The 22,037-nt window shown below is 42.4% G+C and overlaps 1 protein-coding gene and 1 long non-coding RNA gene across 5 annotated transcripts in view; one reads left to right on the top strand and one right to left on the bottom strand.

Annotated features, from left to right (window-relative positions):
- The window catches only part of LOC112546318 (uncharacterized), a 41,650-nt gene extending 31,661 nt beyond the window's left edge, over window positions 1-9,989 (top strand). Inside the window, exon 3 of the long non-coding RNA XR_016350145.1 lies at window positions 9,855-9,989. This is a non-coding gene — a long non-coding RNA (uncharacterized LOC112546318). The remainder of the gene's footprint in view (window positions 1-9,854) is intronic.
- SAMD8 (sterile alpha motif domain containing 8) overlaps window positions 1-22,037 on the bottom strand; it is a 35,002-nt gene extending 12,965 nt beyond the window's left edge. The window contains exons 1-3 of one of the 4 annotated variants that reach the window (XM_006126340.5): window positions 21,896-21,928; window positions 13,633-13,738; window positions 5,559-6,148 (exon numbers count right to left, since the gene is read on the bottom strand). In XM_006126340.5, the coding sequence (XP_006126402.1) occupies window positions 5,559-6,133 (575 nt within the window). In that variant the 5' untranslated portion in view covers window positions 6,134-6,148; window positions 13,633-13,738; window positions 21,896-21,928. Of the gene's footprint in view, window positions 1-5,558; window positions 6,149-9,242; window positions 9,469-9,893; window positions 10,024-13,632; window positions 13,739-21,895 lie in introns of those variants that run through there. The other 3 variants (XM_075934696.2, XM_089780043.1, XM_089780044.1) reach the window with 3 other exon arrangements.

Raw genomic sequence — 22,037 nt, 5'->3', positions numbered from 1 at the left:
AAGTGAAATTGATCTAAGGCCAAAATCTATGTTTTACATGGATTTCCCACTAGAATTTCTTTACTGATCTTAAAGTGTTCGTTTTAGTACTTTCTTTATAATGTATCTGCAAAACAATATCACTCACCCTGACACACTCACTTACACAATGTATCACTTATATTGTAACTGCCATAAAAACCCAATCAGCATAAAGTTCTTACAACACTTCAATTTCAATGTCATTTTTAAAGCAGGAGGACAGGACCAAACTCATTCTGTGATAAAGGCGAAATTAGGCAGAGTTCATATTGTAGAGTGTAGGCAGAGTTCATATTGCAGGACTGTAACATGAAGACTCAATACACTAACTATGTGGTAAGGGACCCAAGCTACCATTCGCTCAAAACAAAACCCTCTGTAATTTATAAGAGGACCGTGCACAGCTTATTGTGCACTCGTCTATACTTCAGCACAGTGTCGGCTTTTCATTTATAATACATGTTACAAGGCCTCTTTCTTTAAAACTCCCCCATTTCCTTCCTCACTTCATGCCACTCATTTTCTAAGAAAAATGCTACTAGTGCATTATTACCTGCAGTACCATTAGTCTATTCCTGCTTCTTCCCTCTCCACCCCCAACGGATCTTTTGGTATTACCCCACGTGGTTTTCTGCCCCATCCTTCCTTTCCCCATAACATCCCCATGCACTATTTCTCCTGTTATTTATCTGCTTGCTCTCTCCTCCAATCCTACAACTCAACCTATCAGCTTCATGTGGGTTCCTGACTCCTTGCAACTAGGGATATTAAATATCGGTTAACTGAATAGTTGATTAACCTCATGAATTATCGGTTACTTAACTCTTCAACAACCCCCGGGGGTGAGGCCGGCAGCCAGTGCAGTCCAGCCTCACTCCCGAGGAGGCCCCTGCCACTCCACGCTGCTGTCTCTATCAGAGGCAGCAGTGAGGGGCACCAGGTGTGAGCTGGTCTGCGAGGGGAGCCAGTTTAAAAACCAGCTCCCCTCCTGGACCAGCTGCCTGTCACCCTGTGCTGCTGCCTCTGTCTGGGATTGAGCTCCAAGACCCAGCGCAAGTCGGACTACCTGCTTGTATGGTTCCTAATATGCTTTAAATGCAGAGTTGCAGTGGAGATAGGTCCTGGACCCAGCTGCTGGCCAGCCTGCTAAAAAAATTTACTGGCAGGGGAGGAGGAATGCATGTAGTCTATAGCATTAACTGATAAGCTTCTGCTTATCGATTTATCGACTACACTATTACATCCCTACTTGCAACCCCATTTTTTCTAAAAAGGATCAATAGCACTTGGAGCTGTAATTCCCCAGCTTCCTACTCTCCTGAGAAAAGATGCAGCAGCCCCACAGCCCTTTACAAGTCAGAGGGTTATCCACTTGGACTGCAAATATAAAAACATCCTAGGTACGGTGACTAGGTTTTCAAGCCGACTTGATCGACAAAAGATCTTCATTCGTCGCAGTGGGAGTTTTGTCCAAAGGTAATAGGTTAAATACAGCTCTCGTTAATGTAATCGTTTAGTTGAAGTTCATTATTTCCAACATGTTTGGTATACACTAGTCAGGAGAGGCGCTTGGTGTGTGGCTCAGAGCAGTGGTCCTAACTATTTCTTCAATTCTCGTCCTTCTCTCTTCCTAATGTTAAGAAACTCACATATACAGGAATAATAGAATACATTTGGTATAGTTAACGTTTTCCTGAAGTTTAGATATATACTGGAATTTTCAGAGACGCCAGGGTTAGATTTCCAGTGCTTACTGAATTTCAATAGCACCTAAGTCCTGAACTCCTTTGAAAATCTCAGTCAAGATATATGCAGTGGGAAAGAAATGTCACACCACCTACATGAGGTAGATAAACTAAAGCTTTGAACATGTTTTGTTAGTCTATAAAGTGCTACCAGACCATTTGTTGTTTTTTAAGTTTAAAGCTTTGAAGTTAAGCAACTTTTCCAAAGTCACAATCAGTAAGCAGGGCGTGAAATAAAACCCAGAATACTATTAATCTCCTGTTTTTGCAGAAATACACTTTAATTAACCAACAACTTTCATATTTGAAAAGCTATTATTTTAAAAGTATGTGAAACATGCTCAACACTACGTAATATACAAGGATCACCGTGCCTTTGCTGTACAACTGCGCTGAACAACAGTTTGTGTATTTGGTATTTCTCCCACATATGAGAGAAACCACCAAGGGCATGTCTCCAAATCAGAATATCCCGGGCGCTAAGAAAAGCCATGTCGATGTTTCGTCTCAGGCTCTGAGGACCAGGGGAAACGTATAGGAGCCCAAACATCTACACAGCTATTCTTAGCACTATAACTCATGTTTAAGTCTGCAGATCCAGACTCTGAGGTGCACTGCTATGTTGCTGGGGTTTTATTGGGGAGGGGGGAGGAGAGTCACATAAAAATTCTCCATTCAGTACTCTTGGGGTATCAGTTAAAAATTTAGAAAGCTAAATGGTAAGCTGTTGCTAGCTGCAGAATAAACCCTCTCCAACAAAAGCCACTTCAAGTCAGTTTCTGTCCCCTTGGTGCCCCGTCTTTTGTAGATCAGTGAATTGTTGAGAAGTTACAAAGCATTTTTTTAAATTAGATTTCAGCTATAGAATGATTGTGTCTGAACCTCGCCAGCCTTGCTCGCCAACGTTCCTTTCCCAGAGCACTTGTACTGCCAGTAATTTGCACTTCCCAATCTCATCAGAACAGAAATTGCTACAGAGTTCAGCTGGAGCTTTTTCTCAGAGTCACATGTCCTCTTTGCAACACAAAGGTAAAAAAAAGCCATTACTCAGACACTGGCTCTGTTGTAATCCTATGACAATGTTTGGGTTGTTTCTGCTCCCTACCATTCATCACCCTGGCCCTTCCCAGCACTGTGATTACAGTGCTTCTGTATGGGAACACATGCTCGTATTCAGTCTTGTCACAACCGTCATTCTCCCTTTGCTCATCACTTGCTGAGTAATGTCTAAATCCACGTCATACTGTGCAGCTTTTATTCACCCAATTGGTCCCACTGACTGTGTTGAAGCTACCTGTGAAGTAAAGACTAAAGGCTGCAGGACTCAGCCCCTCCCGATAAAGACCATATTTTATTTGGGGGCATTTTATTATAAGTCTGTAGCATATAGCGTGTGAATTTCTTGGAATGGAGCATTTATTCCACACTGAACTCACATGAAACAAACTAGCTCTAGCAGTTGCTCTCTCCAGATTTAAAAATATATATATTTAATTTCTGGTGACATTAAAAGTAGTGCTGCACAGTCTACAAGATGGCCACTATTACTGCATGTGTTTGTAGGCTTTGTCTACGCTTCTAAAATTAAAGTGTAGGAATTCAAGTGTGACCACAGCTGAAGCAGGGACGTAAGAGCACTGAGAAAGTTCCCCCCACCCAAGCCAGAAAGTCGCCATAGTTAGAGGGATAGCCTACCTGCCAATTGTGTTTCACAACATTGTTCTAAAACAACTTTCACAAATTGGCAATCAAAGAAAGAGACATGATCACTCCCCTAGACTTAATGGCTCTCTTACTAGCACTCAGTCCAGCTATCATAGATACTCTGTTAAACAAATGCCTCTATGCATTCTCCAAACAACTTCCTATACCAGTCCAAACTTTATGGTAATACCCATGTTTAAGAAATGCCTGGGCTGCTTATCAACAGCTGCTTACCACAACCATTTGCTAAATGCAGAATTAGAATATTCAGACATTCAGGCACAGACCAGTTATACCTCTTGGCTAAAGGTGGAAAACAACAGCTGATCACTACAAGATTTCTACATCAGCAGACCTGATGTTCCTTATCACATCTGCTGAGCAGCCAACCACAAAATAATGTCCAATGTAAACAATCTTAGAAACCTCCCTCAGCTCCTTTCAAAGTCTTAGCCAAATTATTGTGAAGTATCCCAGCCCCTAACAAGTGATAAAAGGGGAATAAGAAACATTTTGTTTAAACCAATACAGAACAAAGGGAGTTGGAGAAATACATTATAGATTAGCAACATAGTTTAATCACTGTAGTTGTGACAACTGTATTTGGTCTTCAGTGATTAGCAGATGGACAGACATTTAGCCTCATCTACATTTGCAGCTTATAATTCTTTAGTCTCCGGTTTTAACCACAAACTTTATCCCATTCATAGGGTAAAGGAGGATAAAAACATTGCTTGGTTACAATAAAGCTTTCTCCACTGCAGATGTATGGTCTAGCAGGAAGCAGTTCAGTTTCATCCTACCCAGAAAGAAAAGTGAGCTTGGAGTATCAATTACAAATAAAACTGAACCTGGTATTAACATTTAGGTTGCTTTAGTTCTCCAGCATTCCAGTTGTCGAGGACTGTCATCTCTCTTCAGCATGCTAAACACATTGCATAGCTACTTCAAAGATTATCACAAGGTGGCAGAAAACTGCATGGCTGAAAATGTTTTAAAGGGAAACATCTGCACTTGAGTGCACAGAAGTGGCTGTAATCTTGTACAAGTACTGCGTGCCTCAAAGAATGAGATTCAGAGAACAAATTCTGCAATTCTGAAAAATGACTTGAACAGACACTGAATAGTATCAACTTGTTGTGGGGACCACACATACACCACTTCTGGTTTGGACCAGCCTATTATAAACATTTTTAAATAACCTCACTACAGAGGCTTGTCGGTCCATCCCAAAATTCTTATCACTCCGTGTTCCAGTAACATCCATAACATGCAGATATTGTTCATACACAAAGTACACAGTTACTTCCTCAGAGCACTTAGTCTAAAATACCATCTCTTCCACTTCCCCAGTTCAGTGCCTTGCTTTCTGTCCATACTCTTCCTCTGCTCCCAACTCTGCAACATTCATTTGCCATCAATTGCAATTTACTTACAGTTCTGTTTTGTGAAGCACCAGCACAAACTAAATTAAACTGTACAGCTATTACACAGAAAAGAAGAAAGGGCAGCACTACACCGTAAGTCACCTAGAAGTAAAGTATCCCAATTCCCCAGGGGAATAGGTTTTAAAAATATGACCGAAGCAGTACTCAAGAAGAAGATCTTGTACCTCTAGTTAATGTTTATCTATCTGCAATATGATAAACAACAACTACTGTCAGTTAAGAGATTTCAATAATGGGGAGTTATGATTCTTTACTAATCAATTTAGTTGGAGTGTGGGAAGAAGGGACAGTCTAGTCAGGTAACATACACATCTTTTAAGTAACCATTTAGCTAAGGAAGTAAAACTAATCACAGCAATTTTCATTAAAGATCCAATTGTACAGTAGTAACAGTAAAGTTAACAGCTCAATTTCTTTGTGCACAAAAGACTTAAATTTATATTCCTTCAATCTCTTGAAATTGGAGCACATTTCAAACTAAACTGTCGGCTAATACATTTAGAAATGTGATGTCCCAATGACAAGACTTAGATATTGAAGGTTGATTATGAAAAGTATTTAAATTCAAAATAGCATCTATAAAAAGGTGTAAGAATTTTGTGATTTGACACCATCGTTCTGTTTCTGAACAAGTACTTACCTGTCTAGAAATATGTCTGGTAGAGGTGGATATGTCTGCATGTCTGGTACTCGCTCATGTACTATAACCATGACAAATGATGTAAAGCCAAACACTATGAAAACATATACACAACTTAAGACTGTTTTCCAGTACTCAGGGTCCAGTCTTCGCATAGAATGTTTGTTTTTCCCATTTGTGTATTGATACTGATCAGCATTCAGGTCAGTAACTGGTCCACAGTCCCGTGGTACTTCACCATTACAAAACCAATCCGTACCTTGAAGGGAGCCAACGGTAGGCGTCATTGTGCCAATAGGGCTATCACTGGTATAACCCAACTCTTCTAACACCTCAAGATACTGTTTCTGCAATTTGCGTATTGACAACATTAGTCTTTTGATATCCCCCAGGACTTTGATTTCCAAAGGAGGGGATCGCAAATCATATTCCGTCAGTGTCAATAATGTAATTCCATCCAGTCTGTGTCTGTTGCATAAAATGTCCACATACTCGCAGAAGCCTTCTTCCTTTAGCCACTTGGCTACGTGCTTAGTAGTCCAACGTCGGATGCAAAGCTGATTGTTGCCTGCCATTGTCTTACTTTTTACCTGCCAATAAAATACATTAATTACATACCACAGAGAGATAAATTCCTGAATAATTACTTCACACACATTAACCACACTGTGTACTCAGTTACTTGAATAAAATTTAAAGTATTTTTTACAGTTAAAAAAATAATAAAGCTCTAATACTTATTTATAAACACTTCATAATATTTGCTAATCCTACTTATTATTTTGGATACTTAAGGAATTTTAAGATTCAATTCCTGAATCCTTGTAAAGTATTTTGTAGAATTCTAGATACAGTATTTAAAAAAAGTGATAGAACAGACGGTACTGAACTACTGCTAAACCAGAACATAATTATTCCCTAATCACATTTATTTCCCCATTCTATTTTCTAAAGCATAACTTAGTTCTTACATAATGGTATCAGTGTGTTTGGTTTGTTTTCCAATAACAAAAACTTTTCTGTTTAGACATGGATTTAATTACAGCACTCTTCTGCTGTGTGCAATTTGTAAGCCAGGTAAAAATATAGGTAATACCATGCAACACCATGCAAACTTCCCTATGCAACTTTACCATTCACTCATCAGTCCTGACCTAAAACACACTGCTCTTTCAGTCCTGATCTCTCTCCTTAAGACAGTGTTGTGTCTAGCTGCGTTCTGCTTGTGATATACAGAAAGAGAAAATATGATGAGATCCGCTGTTTTTAATTTATTCTCCGTTCAGAGTTGAACATATATATCCTCAATTATACACTGCTGTTAACCCACTGCACTACATAAGCTATTTTCCTTTTTCATTGTCTGCTACCTACTCCCTATAAGTCAGAGCTCCCCCCACTCTGCCTCACAGAACTGATGGAAATCCACTTCAGCTCAGTTTCCCACACTTGCACAGAAAGCAAGCATATTTAAATTATTCATTTCAACTACATAACATCTAGTCAGATACTGACAGATACTTCAAATTGTTTTACATTGCTGCAACAATCATTTAAGCGGTTCAATTTTCTTAAATATAACTATGAAACAAGTGTTACGTCCAATTCCAAAAAATCCACAACTTCTTTTAAAAGTGAAACAGAACCAGCATTAATGATATTACATAAAGAAAAAGCAGATTTATGTTATTGGGAAAACTTCCAATATGCACAGCGCTCCTTTTGGACTATGGAATACAGGCAGTCCCCAGGTTACGTACAAGATAGGGACTGTAGGTTTGTTCTTAAGTTGAATCTGTATGTAAGTCGGAACTGGCTCCAGATTCAGCCGCTGCTGAAACTGACCGCCAGTTCTGACTTACATACAGAATCAACTTAAGAACCCCAAGCGTCCCCAAGTCAGTTGCTGCTGAAACTGATCAGCAGCTGATTCCAGGAAGCCCGGGGCAGAGCAACTCTGCCTCGGGCTTCCTGTAGTCAGCGCTGGTCAGTTTCAGCAGTGGCTAAATCAGGACCCCTGGGGCAGAGCAGCTGGGGTGCTGCTGGGTTGCTCCAGTAGCGCCGCTCCTCAGCGCTACTGGACCAACCCAGCAGCACCCCATCTGCTCTGTCCCAGGCGTCCTGATTCAGCCGCTGCTGAAACTGACCAGCAGCGGCTGAATCAGGACCAGAGCAACTGGGGTGCTGCTGGGTTGGTCCAGTAGCGCCCAGAGCGGCGCTGCGGGACCAACCGGCAGCGCCCCAGCTGCTCTGCCACAGGCGTCCGGAGAAAAGCCTAGTCTGCTGGGGGGGAGGGGGGGAGGGCGTACTAGCTGTGCCCCCCCCACCCCACCCCAGCAGACCAGGAAGACGTGGGCGGCGGACCGAGACACACCGCGGTCCCGCCGCCTGGGTCCTCCACGGCTTTGTTCCCAGTCTCCCTAGTCTGCTGGAGATCAGCAGACCAGGGAGACGGGGAGCAAAGCCTCTGAGGATGCCGGCAGCGGGACAGCCGCGGGGTGTCTGGGCTGTCCTGCTGCCGGCTTCCCCGAGGCTTTGCAAAGCCGCGGGGGGCTCCGGCAGCGAGTTTGCTCCGCGTCTTCCTGGTCTGCATAAGTCGGATCCGCGTAAGTCGGGGACTGCCTGTATTACTAATTTGCCAACCCACCTAAAAATGTGGGTATGAAGAATAATTTTGTATTGGCTATTATCCCAACATCTTTTTATCAATATAAGACCGTTAAAAGTTCTCCCAGAAGTTGAAATATTTTTGAAGGCTAGTATAATAAATCATATAGTTAAAAGTTAAGGAAAAGAAATTCAGAAAGACCTTCCTAGAAGAACCTAATGAAGATTTTTAAAAAATTGGTGTGGGGGGGGGGGGGAAAGAGAGAGAAAGCTTATGGAATACTTAAGAACTCTCAAAATCAGCAGCATGTCTTTTTCATCGAAGAACATACTTATGTATGCACTTTGCATGAGGGGTTCTGTGTAGTACATGGCCCAAAACTGAACAAAACAGAAGTAACAGGTACCATTAAATGAGTAGGTAAGAACTATAAAAGTGGGGAAATTAATTTCTAAAATTCAGTCATGGAGAAACCCAAGATATATGTATTACACTATCTGTCTAACATGTTACGAGATAACATAATATACATTTTACTTTGCAAATATCAAGCCACAAATTAAATCTCTCTCTAAGAAAAAACAATATTAAGCTACCCAAGCTTAATGACCTGAAGCAGACAATGACAGAGGAATGATTATTTCAACCCCAATTTTTATGTGACTTCTTGGGGATATGCACTCCAGGAAGTGTTGGGTTCTCGCTCATATTTCCATATAAAGTGTAATTGGAAACAATCACATTACTTCCTAAAATAATTACATCAGGTATTGTTACACAACTTAGTGATCATGAATGCTACGTCAAAAAGTTCTGGTTTTTAGTTTGCATCTAATCGCATCGTGACCCTGTATAATCAATCCATTTTCTCTTTTTGCTTGAGTTGATCTCACATAGCAACAGAGGGGAGAAAAACATTAAGAATAGGAAAATAGAACCATATGTGCAGAAGGACCATTCTCTGACCAGGTGTAGCACCTGAAGCTATCATGTGTTAGGTTACAAGCGGACAGTATCTCTTTAATACAAAGATTTAATATCACAAATAAAATGCTGCATATACAGTTAATACCTACACAAAGCTAATTAAATTCCTTGATTCAAATGGTGGCCAGAGCATCCATAATGCATTACTGGGAATCTTTTGCCATGCACTCCTGGTGTGCAGAGGTAAAGTAACAGGATGTGTGTACTGATTAACTTTTCTACACCATTTTGAGGACTGGCATTACTGAGTAATAATGATGATCTGCATAATGATAAATTCAAGCAGGTGAGCTATGATTCTGGTTTGCTTTATCAATGGCAGTTTATCTGACATTCCTAAATCTACAATTTTATAGGAACAGAGCTGACATTCCTAAATCTACAATTTTATAGGAACAGAGCTAACTTTATCCAATCTAACTTTTTTCAAATAAGTTATGTACAAAGGTCATAGTAAAAAGGGATCGCTCCAGATGTTGACTAGCTCCCTGCTGCTTTGTTCAGTATAAAGAAGTTATAATATTTTCCAATCAAAACAACCTTACTTTTTCTGTTCAATACACAGCTATTAGCAGCAGGATGCATTATATGGATCATTAATTCCAAACTAATTATTACAGGAATTTTGTTTTGTAAAACATCTTGTATTAACATTTACAAATTGTTTTTCTATCACTAACCCATGCTTCCAATTTTTCCAGCTCAGAAATAGAAAGGCAATACAAGAGGAAAAAACATACATTGAGAAAGGCTTTGAGAAACAGTCAACTTAGACTCGTCAAGAATTCATTCAAACATCCACTGATTTTCCTCGTCAGAAAGCAAGTCCACAGGATGAAGTCAGAAAATCTTGCTAAATCCCAGAGAACTCTGTTGGAAATTTTATCAATAATTATAACACTAGACAGCAACACCTCTCCCTCTGATATTGCAGGGCAAATATCACCCCCATTATTACTCCATGTAATAAGAGTGACTTCTTAATGCTGAACATGCAATTTCAATACATTAAAGGTCAGTACTGACAAGGTTGTACTTTGGGAAAAGTCTACATCTAAAGAACGGTGCAAGTGATAGGAGCTGCTTACTAATTTCAAATGCACAAGAGACGGAGGGAAAACTGAGCTTGGACACAGGAGGATAAACAAGACTATAGGAAAAGCAAACCCCCTTTTGAAGTGGCTTTTCCCCCTCTCCCCCCCACCACTTATAGCTAATTTCAACAGTTATAATTAATTTTGGTACAGTTTGTTTGTTTGAATTACAAAGGCTCCTTTTCCCCTGTTAATTTAGTATTCGTATTAGGCTATTTTAACATTCACAATAAAAATAACCCATGCTCACGTAAAAGAACCTATTTGTAGCTTCCAGAAGCTAAAGTAAAAAATGTCAGTGTCCAACTGCCAGGAATTTGGTTCTCTTTCATGTTTACCATCTTTTCAACTGTGAATTTTGTGCTCATGAAAACTGCCAGAGTGGCAGCCCTGCCAGCACAATGCTCCAGTCACACAACGGTCAGCAGCAGCGGCAACCGTCTCCTGCTTTCATGCCTCAATCCATCCTGAGGGATGCTCTCATTTTTCCTGAGCGTTCAATAACCGGGCCACTCCGGTCACTCCACCAACAAAATGACCAACTAGGTAGCCGTGATGGTATCTAACACTTGTATACTGGGAGCTGAACCCAAATCAACAAACTACTAGTTTATGGCAATAACTTTTGATCGCTACTGAGGAGAGGTGGATTCCAATGACCAGGGATGAAAAGACTCTTTTCCTATTACCTAGCCATTTTCCCCGCAGATTTCTTTCACAAGAAAAGTTTGAAAAACTAAATTAAGGGTGACTGAATACCAAACACATGCAGTTTATTTCTCATAGTGTTTTCACTATTCCTGTCAGCCTGCCTGTTCACCCAGACACTGATCAGCAAGCAAAGAAGTTCTGCATCTAGAATATCAATTTCACCATAGTTTAGAACCTAGTAACACGTACAGCGAACAAAGGCAACGCGTTCTCAGCTTTGAGTATTAATCCAGTCCTCAAATACAACTGACAAATGATGTGCAAATATTTATAATACATAACAGATAAGTAAAGGAAGTACAAGAGAACAGTGATTCTAAACCTTTTTTATATACCACAGACAAGCAAACCCATTCACAAACTTTTGGCGGACCGGTAACATTATATTTGCATATTCATTATGGTAATAAATTTTAAGAGATCAACATGTTATTTTACATTGCATCTGTATGCACGCAATGCATGTGGTTGTAATGGATCGGAGTTTGCAGACATCTACAAAACTAAAAAAAATTCACAAACTCCCAGGGGTGACTGGTGCCTGCAGAGGGAGGAGTGCAGGGAGGGACACCCACAGAGGCAGGGGGCATGTGGGGCATCCTATTTAACAATTTAAATTTTGTCAGAGGTATAGAAGCTGGTGCTCCCAAGTGCTACCTCTCTGCCCTCCCCCCTCCTGCCCCATGGGATGGGGGAGCTGCCACTGTATCTCCCCCATCTCTTTCTGTACAACCCCTTCCCTGTCTCTCTTCCTTCCCCAGCCAAGCTGCTCTTGCTCCCACAGTCTTCCCCCAGTCTCCCCTCCCATGAGCCCCCTCAGAGTTTCCCTCCATTGCACCCCTGCTCCATAAGTCTTCCCTAAATCCCCCCAACCTCTCTTTAGCACCTCCTGCATCCCCCTCAAACCCCCACCTCACACATCCCTGCTCCCCCTTATTCCCCCTGCCCCTCTTCCGACTTACCCAGGGCTGGCTCCCCCCCGCCACCGCACACACTGGGAGCTGGCAGCTGCTTCCCTGGGCCCCGGGCAGGGTTTGCAGCCAGCTCCCCTGGGAGCAGCCTGAGACCAAACCCTCCCCATGCAGCCCTGGGGCACCTCTCCCAAAGAGGATGGAGGGGGGGGGGTGTCTTATCTGCCCCCCCAAGCGCTGCCCACCCTGGGGCAGGGACTGACCAGGCTGTGGGCACTGCCCTGGGAGAGGCTTCTGGGGAGCAGCGGGACTGGCCCTGCTGGAGATTTCCCCTCCAGGCTGCAGTCCAGGCTCTGGGGGCCCAGGAGCTGCCATTACTCAGGGATCTGGCCCAGAACGTGGCCCCAGTCACCATGAGCAGAGCACCACCTCCTGCTGTGGGGGCCCCTGCCCACCGCTGCTGGGTCCTAGTGAGCAACTCGCCATGCTGCAGCCCCTCCTGCCCCGGGCTCAGACAGCACACCCCACATCAAGGCAATGCCATGAAGAGAAGCCAACACAGCGCTGGGTGCAGGGAGAAGAGACAATCCCAGGGAGAGGAGAAGGGAGGTTTCTGGACAGACTGGGCCTTGCTCCAGAGTCCCGCCGAGCCATCGTCAAGGAATGGGCATGGCCTGGCAACATGCCACAGCCCGGCAGCCAATGGCTTGCGGACCGGCACCGGTCTGCAGACGGGCGGTTGGGAACCATTGCAATAGAGGACAGCAGCAAAGAGAGAGGGTGAAAGGAAATTTACTTAACCCCATATTTATGAAGCAAATTATTGTTGCTGGATATAGAACCCTAATTTTGGTAACTAGATCCTTTAGTCTCTTTTTTCAAATTCATGTTACATATTTTTAAAAGGAGTAAATTTACAAAGCAACTCCAGACTGACAATAGGCATATAGGTTAGGGCTCCAAGATGGAGAATTTTTAAAAAAATTGAAAACATACAATTTTTAACATTTAAATTGGGTATTTTTTCTAAAAATAAAACTATTTACAAATTTAATCTAAAATCATGAAAGCTTAAAGTAAATTTAGATCTTAATGTCATCTATTAATAAATCAATAATTTAAAAGAATTAATGGTTAGCCGGACATGTTTGCTGTTGAAGTTTCAAAAAGTCAAACCACTGACTTGGGAGAAGACACTAGCTAAGCTCCTGGAACCAGAGTTTGCTGAAGCGCTAAACTGTCTTTTGACAGCTCTTCATCTCAGTTTATTCAGCTAGCTCAATTCAGCAAGTAAATCATTGGAAATAAATTGACTGCAAGTTAAAAAGCAGGAATCTTCCAATCTGTGCATAAAAATTAGGTAGGAGAGAATATAACTAGCGAAGTCTTGAAGGAACAACAACCAGAAACAATCTTGTTCAGTTCATTTACTACATATAGTACTTCATTTATTTACTATATCAATTTATTTCGAATGCAAAATATGTTTTAACTTATTTTTTATAGATTTTGTAATGTATTTCCAAATTCCAAACTAAGATTGACGCAAATAATGAATAAAAAACCATAAGTAAATGTAGAGTGATTGCACGCATAAATATAATGTAAAAACTAATTCAGGAAAAATTCCTTGCCTACTCTTGCAGTCTATTTGATGGACACAGTTACTAAAATGAAATTAAAGTAAGAAGACTTTCAACTTATGTCTGCAGAATAGCTGGAAGCAAACTTTTGAAACTGAAAACCTTAGGATTTTCTGTTACCTGTCAGCATGTGTGTGTGTGTTCCCCAAGGAAATCAGATCTGCATGATGGGATTCCTGAAGGAACCGAGTCTTTACTCTTCTCCCGGCACTGGCAGGAAACAGCTCTGAGTGGGAATACAGCGGGATATGTTTGTTTTCCTTTTCTCATTCTCCCTCTTCTCTCCTCCCCCCCCTCCCCACCTCCCCCATTGTGGATAGTACTTTCCTGATTGGGGAATCCTTCAAAGGAACTCCTTAACTGACTAGTTAGACCACAACAAGCATCTAAAGAAATTTCTATTCTTTAACTGCACAGACTATGAATCTCCTTGGCAACTTCTACTCTGATCCTTCTACCTCTGAAGAGTCAAACTGGTTTCACTTATATATTTTATAACAACAGTAATTGGCACATAAAACTGACAAATCTGAGAGGCTGAAGTAACCTAGATAATAACTGGACTTGTACTTTGTCAGAAATGGTATCTTGCCTTTTTTATCTCTGAAACCAAATAGCTAAGTCCACTATGAGTAATAACTGGTAAGCATAGAACTTAAATGTCAAAGGGTGGAATATGTTATCCCCTCACAGCAGCAGTATCTGCAACTAGTTTGCTCACCAGCTTACAGAAGCCTTCCACTGAGTCAGATTATCAATTATCACTCTCCCCTTTTGCATGCCATTTCCTCCTAATGATTCAACTAAGAACATGTTATTGAACAGCAACTAAAGCTTAAGGTCTAAGCACAAAATAAAGAACCCCAAAACCTACAGTCTATTAAGTGTCACCACTCTGCAAAGATACAATTTAATTTTACCCCAATATGACCCCTCAAACCACAAATATCCATGGCTCACTTAAAAAAAAGCAAAACCTCAGTATGCAACAGAACATAACCAGTTTTGTTCAGCACAACTTGTTTTGTGAAGTGCATGTTTAAATATCTTACCACTGATAATCCTAAATCAGTAACGTGACAGAAGTACCGTGCTCTTGGAATTACCAAGTCAGCCTGAAAACACAGACCAGTGCTCCTAACCTCCCAAAACCTTCCTTAGCTCTTGCCCCCTAAGAGCCTTACTCTACTTTGATGACATCTTCATCATATGGACCCATGAGAAAAAAAAACCCTTAAAGAATTTCACAGGGATTTCAACAACTTCCACCCCACCATCAACCTCAGCCTGGATCAGTCCACACAAAAAATCCACTTCCTTAACAATACAGTACTATTAAATGATGGACAAATTTCCACCACCCTATACCAGAAACCTACCTACTGATACACTTACCTTCATGCCTCTAGCTTCCACCACAGACAGTTCCGAATCTGCTGTATACAGCCAAGCCCTAACATACAACCAGATTTGCTCCAACCCCACAGACAGAGAAAAACACCTACAGGACCTATGTAGAGCATTTTTAAAACTGAAATACCCACCTGGAGAACTGAAAAAAACTGATCAATAGAGCAAAAAAAGTACCCAGACATGAACTACTTCAAGACAGACCCAGAAGAAAAAACAACAGAATTCCACTTATCACCTACAGAACGCAACTTAAACCCCTCCAACGCATTATCAACAATCGACAACCTATCCTGGAATATGACCCCTCACTCTCTGAGGCCTTGGGAGAAGGCCTATTCTTGCTTACAGACAACCATGAGCCTCAAATTCTATCCAGTGAACCACACAACACACCTCCATCATAATCATTCTGGAACCCACCCCTGCAATCAGCCCCGGTGCAAACTCTGCACACACATCTATAGTAACAATTTCATCACTGGACCCAATGACATCAGCCACCAAATCAAAGGCTCATTTAACCACACATCCACTAGTATGATCTATGCCATCAAATGTCAGCAATGCATATTGGCCAAACTGGACAATCTCTATGGGAAAGAATTAATGGACTCAAAACAGATATCCAAAAAAGCAACACGCAAAAACCTGTTGGAGAACACTGTAATCTTCCCGCAACTACTTGAAATATCTACTCACCATCTACATGTTTTGTTGATCCTTAGAGTGCTGCTAGACTGATAGTTGTTTTTTAAGTTTTATCCTCTCTCTGTCTCTTTCTTCCTTCCCTCCTCTTCCTCCCCCCCCCGGCCGCTTTATTTATCCTTGGATCTGGACTCATTATACTCCAGTCATCTGAAGAAGCGGGTTTTGCCCATGAAAGCCCATGATAACATCTACATGTTTTGTTAGTCTTTAAAGTGCTACTAGACTATTTGTTGTTGCTTAAGTTTTTCCTGTTACAGATTAACTTGGCTACCCCTCTGAAGGTCCCAAATGTAAGCATTCATAGGACTTCATAGGGATGTTAGTGTGTAGTTGAATAAACGATTAACTAATAAGCCTTATAGGTTATTATCCTATCAACTGCACGCCCTCCCCCGACTTGCTGACTCTATACACCTTGTTATATCACATGGGCTGACCAGTGCTTATTTGAACACTAAAATGCTTGGCCTTCAGCCTTTAATCAAACATGAAAACACTTTTCATTCACTGTTATAACTAGAGGCACAAACAGTGAAAAAGGTCTTTGAAACCCAACTTCCCATGCCACATAGTGTAACTTACACGTTTGATTTTTATTGTACCATTCTATTAATATTTGTACAACACTCAGAAACGTGAAGCACTATGTTAAGTGCCAAGTATTTACTTTTCTTACTTCAAAAAGTAGATTACATAGCAAACATAGCAAACAGAGAAAAAATAGTTACAGAAAGGTAGGTAACTGCTGTTCTTTGAGATGTGTTGCACTCGTCCATTCCACTATCAGTGCATGATTGCCCCATGCACAGTTATTGGAGATTTTTCATTCAGCAATACTACTGCAGCAGCATGCACACCCTCTGGTGATCTGCACAACCACATGCAGGTATAATAGATCACACTGCCCTAACAAATCATATTCACTTATGTGTCTGATAATTCTGTTCATTATTATAGTTTCAACCAATTTGCTTGGTACTGAAGTTAGGTTTACCAGCCTGTAAATGCTAGACATTATCTCTAGAGCTTTTTTAAAAAATTGGTGTCATTTTAGCTATTTTCCTTTCATCTGGTACAGAAGGGAATTTAGTGCTAAGATTACATTACCCCAATTGTTAGGTCTTCAAAACTCCAGCGAATACCATTTGATGCTGGAGACTTTCTACTGAATTTATCAATTTGTAATAAACCTGCTTTCAGTTCAAGCAGTTTTAAAAGATACATATTCTATGCGGAACAGAAAGAAGCAATTCCTTTGGAGATGTTCCCTGTTAGAAGGAAAATACATATTGACTAGCATAACCATCTGTGTATCCAAAACACAGATTTTAAGGACTCATTTATTTATTCCTGTAAGCACAACTTTGGTGCTTCATTGGCGCTAATTATTTTGTTATATATCATGGTTATTCAGTGCAGAAAGTGCCATCTTTCAGAAAAGTAGAACAAAGATCCTAACCACTTATGGCCAATGATCACATGGCCCTTTTTTGCAAGAAGAGAAACAACTCATCTCAGCTTGTGGAAAATGTCAAGCTATAGTATTCACATTTCAGTCTATTTAAATCTCCCCTGAACCCCAAAATGTTGTGTCAGATGACTGGAAAATGTGTGCTACCCCAGAACATATGGCATTATCATAATGAGTGCAAGTTTAAGGACCCTCATGCTCCACTAGCTAACCCACAAATTGGCTCACATCATCCACTGGGGCTCCATGCAAGTGCATGGGGTTCTACTGTGCAGTCCTTAGTGCAGCAAAACAGCCTATATGCATAAAATAGGTTCAGGATCAGATTAAGACTTATGAATTTAACATAGTACTGTCAATACTTATGAACTGAGAAAGGACTCAATATATATAGTCCTTGTATGTATAATGTATAAAGGAGCTTTGATATCAATGTTGACATGTAAACAAACTGATCTGTGTCAAATATGAAAGAGGTGGTCACATCCATATATAAAAGGATCCTCTAAAAGGCAGGGGAAAAAAGTAAACTTCAACTGAGTGCACATAATGGAAAGAATAACTTGGGTTAGAAGCCCCGATAAATGTAATATTCATCCATTCATTCTGCCAGGACCTAAATGGACAGGCCTAAGGGATTATAGATGCTTATGAGGGTGAATAAAGGAGCTACCTGTAACCTATGGACTAACAGGATCAGCTGGGTTTACATCCTGTTTTAAAGAGTTTTAAGAAGCTGTCCAAAAGGCAGAAGGTCATTTCACTATATTTTCAGGATTTACTTAAGAAAACAAAAGCACGAGTATCTCAGTGTAATTTCTGGTGCTTTAAAAAAGAACACACAGAATTCCATCAGGTAGAACTACCATGAACCATGTAGGGTTTATCAGCTGAGTTGAGATCTTCAGAGTCAGAGCCTCAGACCTTGAACTGTTCTTGAACTCGTGTCATGGAGTAACCGGTGCTAGGAACAGGTTGTTTTCCTCCATGTGGACCAGCCTCTATAAGGGCTTTATCAGGGAGCTTCACAGCTAATTGCTAGTCAGCACAAGAAATGTTGAGTCTTGACTCGAGCTTAATTCCAGGTTCTACAAGGGAGTGTGCTCTAGATATACAAGCATGAATCCTTTCTCTCCCCTGCCCCACTTTCTGTTTCTATTGCCTCTTTTCACCCTGGCTCCAGATCATCTCCCCAGTTACTGTCCTCTTCTCTCCACTCTGTCCATTTCTCCTCTGCTCCTATTCCCCCTTCCTTCTGGGTCTTACCTCTGTCCCCTCCCAACTCTACATACTATGCTCCCTACCTCTTCTACTGCTTCCAGTGCCGCCCTCCTCCCCACCTCCTTTACATGTTCTTGTTCTGGAGTCCAGCTTCTTCCTCCTCTGCATTTCTGGGAACTTTTCTTTGGGAGGGGAGATATTAATGAGAGCACAGGAGGTTCCTTACTCTCCTTTCTAGTGCTTGGTTTGCCCTGGCTTCTGTAAGGAGCAAAGCCAGAAAAGCCCTGCTCAGCCCTTGCTCTGGGGTAGAAAATGGCTGAGACATTGCGAGACAGTGCATGCGCCACTCAGCAGCATGATGGAGTACACAATACGGACGGAGTCATCTGAGAATTCAGCTGACAGCTTTAAAGAAATCGGAGCACGAGTGAGCTATTTTGCTGAAGTTTATAGGCAAAAGTCATGCAGAAAGCCCTAGGAAAATGACTTAGCCAAACTACACGTAAAACAATAAAACAAGAAGATGGGACATATTAAAGCTTCCTCTCTCTTTCTTCCCTTTTCTTCCATTTGTTTACAATGTTGGAAAATATAATAACCACCTGTAAGATATGACGTCAAGAGTTAGAAGTTAGTAGAGCAAAAAGCTTGTAAATGACTTCAAGGAAAGCCCACCCAATTCCTCTGTTTAAGCACCAAACCACAACAGCACAGGCAGGATTGGAGCAAGCTTCCCTGCTATTCAAACAGAACCTTCAGGAAGAAAGACTAAATTATTTAAGCTTCGGGGGTAGCCGAGTTAATCTGTACAGATAAAATGACAAAACAAACAATCTGATAGCCCTTTATAGGCTAACAAAACATGTAGATGGTTTCATGAGCTTTCGTGGGCACAGCCCACTTCTTCAGTTGTGCCCACGAAAGCCCATGATACCATCTACATGTTTTGTTAGTCTATAAAGTGCTACCAGACTATTTGTCGTTTTTCCAGTTAAACTATTTAAGTGTTTGACTTTCTCCTACGTATCAGAAAAGGAAACACCAAAGGTCATCAACTACCATAGTATTTTGAGCAAAAACTGGAATATGACTGTCACAATGATTATTCAAGCAAATAGCAACTAGGGATGTTAGATAATGTTTATTTTAGTAATCGTGTAGCAGCAAAAAAATGTATTGGTTACACAGTTGCTAAAATACTTTGGGGAAAGGCCTGGCAGCCAGTGCGCTCTCGGACCCACTCCTGGCGAGCCCCACGTCACCTCCTGCTGCTGCCTCTAATACAGAGGCGGCGGCAGCAGCAGCACTGGATGGCAGCAGCCTCTGTCGGCCAGGAGCTCGAGCCTCCCGCAGACAGAGGCTGCTCCTCCAACCCACAGAGCAGCCAGTCTGTGGAGGCCCCATGCTTCCTGCCAGCAGAGGCTGCTCCAGCACACCGCCTGTGGGAAGCAGCAAGGGGTGGGGGGGGGGGGGTAGTTGTTTGGATTAACCAGTAAGGCTAGGTTTATCGGTTAATTGACTATGTCCCAACATTCCTGATAGCAACATCCTCATGTTACCCAAAGGATACTTTTATTTTCTTTAGAAATAATTTGATTGAAAAATCTGGCAACAGAATAAAATCAGATTACATCAGCTCTTCTTATAGACTGGAAGGGTCGTACGGAGCAGAGCAACATAATGGTCAAACTTTGGCATATGTTTGTATGAATGCATGACGTAGACCAGTTACATGAACATTTTGCCGCCTCTCTGGTTTATATCAAAATTTTCCAGGAAAGAGTTTTCCTCCTGACCATTGTTAATATAAACAAAAACTTGAAGAAAATAATTAAAACTAAAATGAACACAAGTCATCAAAAGCTAGGAATATTTAAAATTAAGACTGTCATGCTTTGTAAAAATGCAAGGCAGCATGTGTTACAAATAAGTCTGCAACTAAATTGCAATTTCTTGGGAGAAATTTTTTTTAACAAACACTTTTTTAACAGTCAAACCTTCAGTTAAAAGTGACAAACTGGCTGCAATTAGCATGCAGTTGGGGGAGGGCTAGCTCGGTGATTTGAGCATTGGCCTGCTAAACCCAGGGATGTGAGTTCAATCCCTGAGGGGGCCATTTAGGGATCCGGGGCAAATCTGTCAGGGATGGTACTTGGTCCTGCTGTGAGGGCAGAAGACTGGACTCGATGACCTCTCAAGGTTCCTTCCAGCTCCATGAGATAGGCAGGGCTCGCTGAACCATGGCGAGCCCTGCTCGCCAGCCATGCTGTCCGGCGTTCTGTACATGTGCAGATCGCTGGAACCCGGCTCTTCCGGGTTACAATCTACTCGCCAAAGGCAAGTAGATTGTATACTTTGTCGAGCCCTGGAAATAGGCATATCTCCATATTACAAATGAAGCTCTACCTTTGAAACCAAATGTTTTGTGGCTACAACATCTCCTGTCCCATATTTACAACAGAGCAATTATCCATACGGATCTACATGCAAAGGCAGCAACAAAAGGTGCAACAAACTGGCAAATCTCAGCACAATTTTGCAGAACTTCCTACACAAGGCACATTACAAAACACGCCATGTAAAAATATTTTGCCTTTTTAAATAAATACAACGTAGAGCCATACACAGTAAACAGAGAAATTACTCTTTTTGTTGGTTTGAATTTTGTAATTATTTTCCAAGCCTGTTGTTCTTAGGATTATAGTGTTGGGGAAAAAAAACTATATTATTACACCACCAAGTCAGTATTATCGCTAGACCACAGAGTGGGGAAGTACTGCTCTTAATCTGATATGCTACAATCTCAGCCAGACCTGCACCCAGCCAGCAGTGACCACAGCACTCCCAGAGGTGGGGCTCACACTGAAACAGACTAAGGAGTCATGGGCTATGCTGCTGGTGGGGAATGCAGCTTGTACTTTACATTTAATAAAGAGAGAAAACTTTCCCCTGTCCCCCAGCACAGGGAGAGCAGCAGGCATCTACTAGACACTGGGCATTAGATAGAGGGGAGATCTGTCCCCAGAAGATGGGGTAACAGATTTGGAAAAAGGGGCCAGTTCCTGCTCCCGGCCCAAGCAAAGCCCCCTCCCTAGCCCAATCTTCCATTCACCTCCAGCAAACCCCCCCCCCCGGCAAATCCCCCTCCCCTCCTCTCCCCCTCCCCTCCGGCAAATCCCCCTCCCCTCCTCTCCCCCCTCCGGCAAATCCCCCTCCCCTCCTCTCCCCCTCCCCTCCGGCAAATCCCCCTCCCCTCCTCTCCCCTCCGGCAAATCCCCCTCCCCTCCTCTCCCCTCCGGCAAATCCCCCTCCCCTCCTCTCCCTCCTCTCCCCCCTCCGGCAAATCCCCCTCCCCTCCTCTCCCCTCCGGCAAATCCCCCTCCCCTCCTCTCCCCTCCGGCAAATCCCCCTCCTCTCCGGCAAATCCCCCTCCCCATCTCTCCCCCTCCCCTCCTCTCCGGCAAATCCCCCTCCCCATCTCTCCCCCTCCCCTCCCCTCCGGCAAATCCCCCTCCCCTCCTCTCCTCCGCCCCGCCCCCTCCAGCAAGGCCCCTGAGGCGCGGCTCCTACCTCCCCGCGGGCCCGTCCGCGCTCCCCGGCGATGTAGGGGGCCCCGCTCCCGGGCCGCTGGTTGCCCCATCACCCGGGCGGAAGTACCGCCAGCGAAGATCCAAGAGCCCCGCCCCTGCCGGAAGGGGCGGGGCCTGTCGGG

Source organism: Pelodiscus sinensis, chromosome 8 (assembly GCF_052426305.1).
Source record: "Pelodiscus sinensis isolate ZL-2025 chromosome 8, ASM5242630v1, whole genome shotgun sequence".
NCBI lineage: Eukaryota > Metazoa > Chordata > Testudines > Trionychidae > Pelodiscus > Pelodiscus sinensis.
The sequence above is the reverse complement of the archived record's forward strand: the minus strand, read 5'-3'. Positions and strand labels throughout refer to the sequence as shown.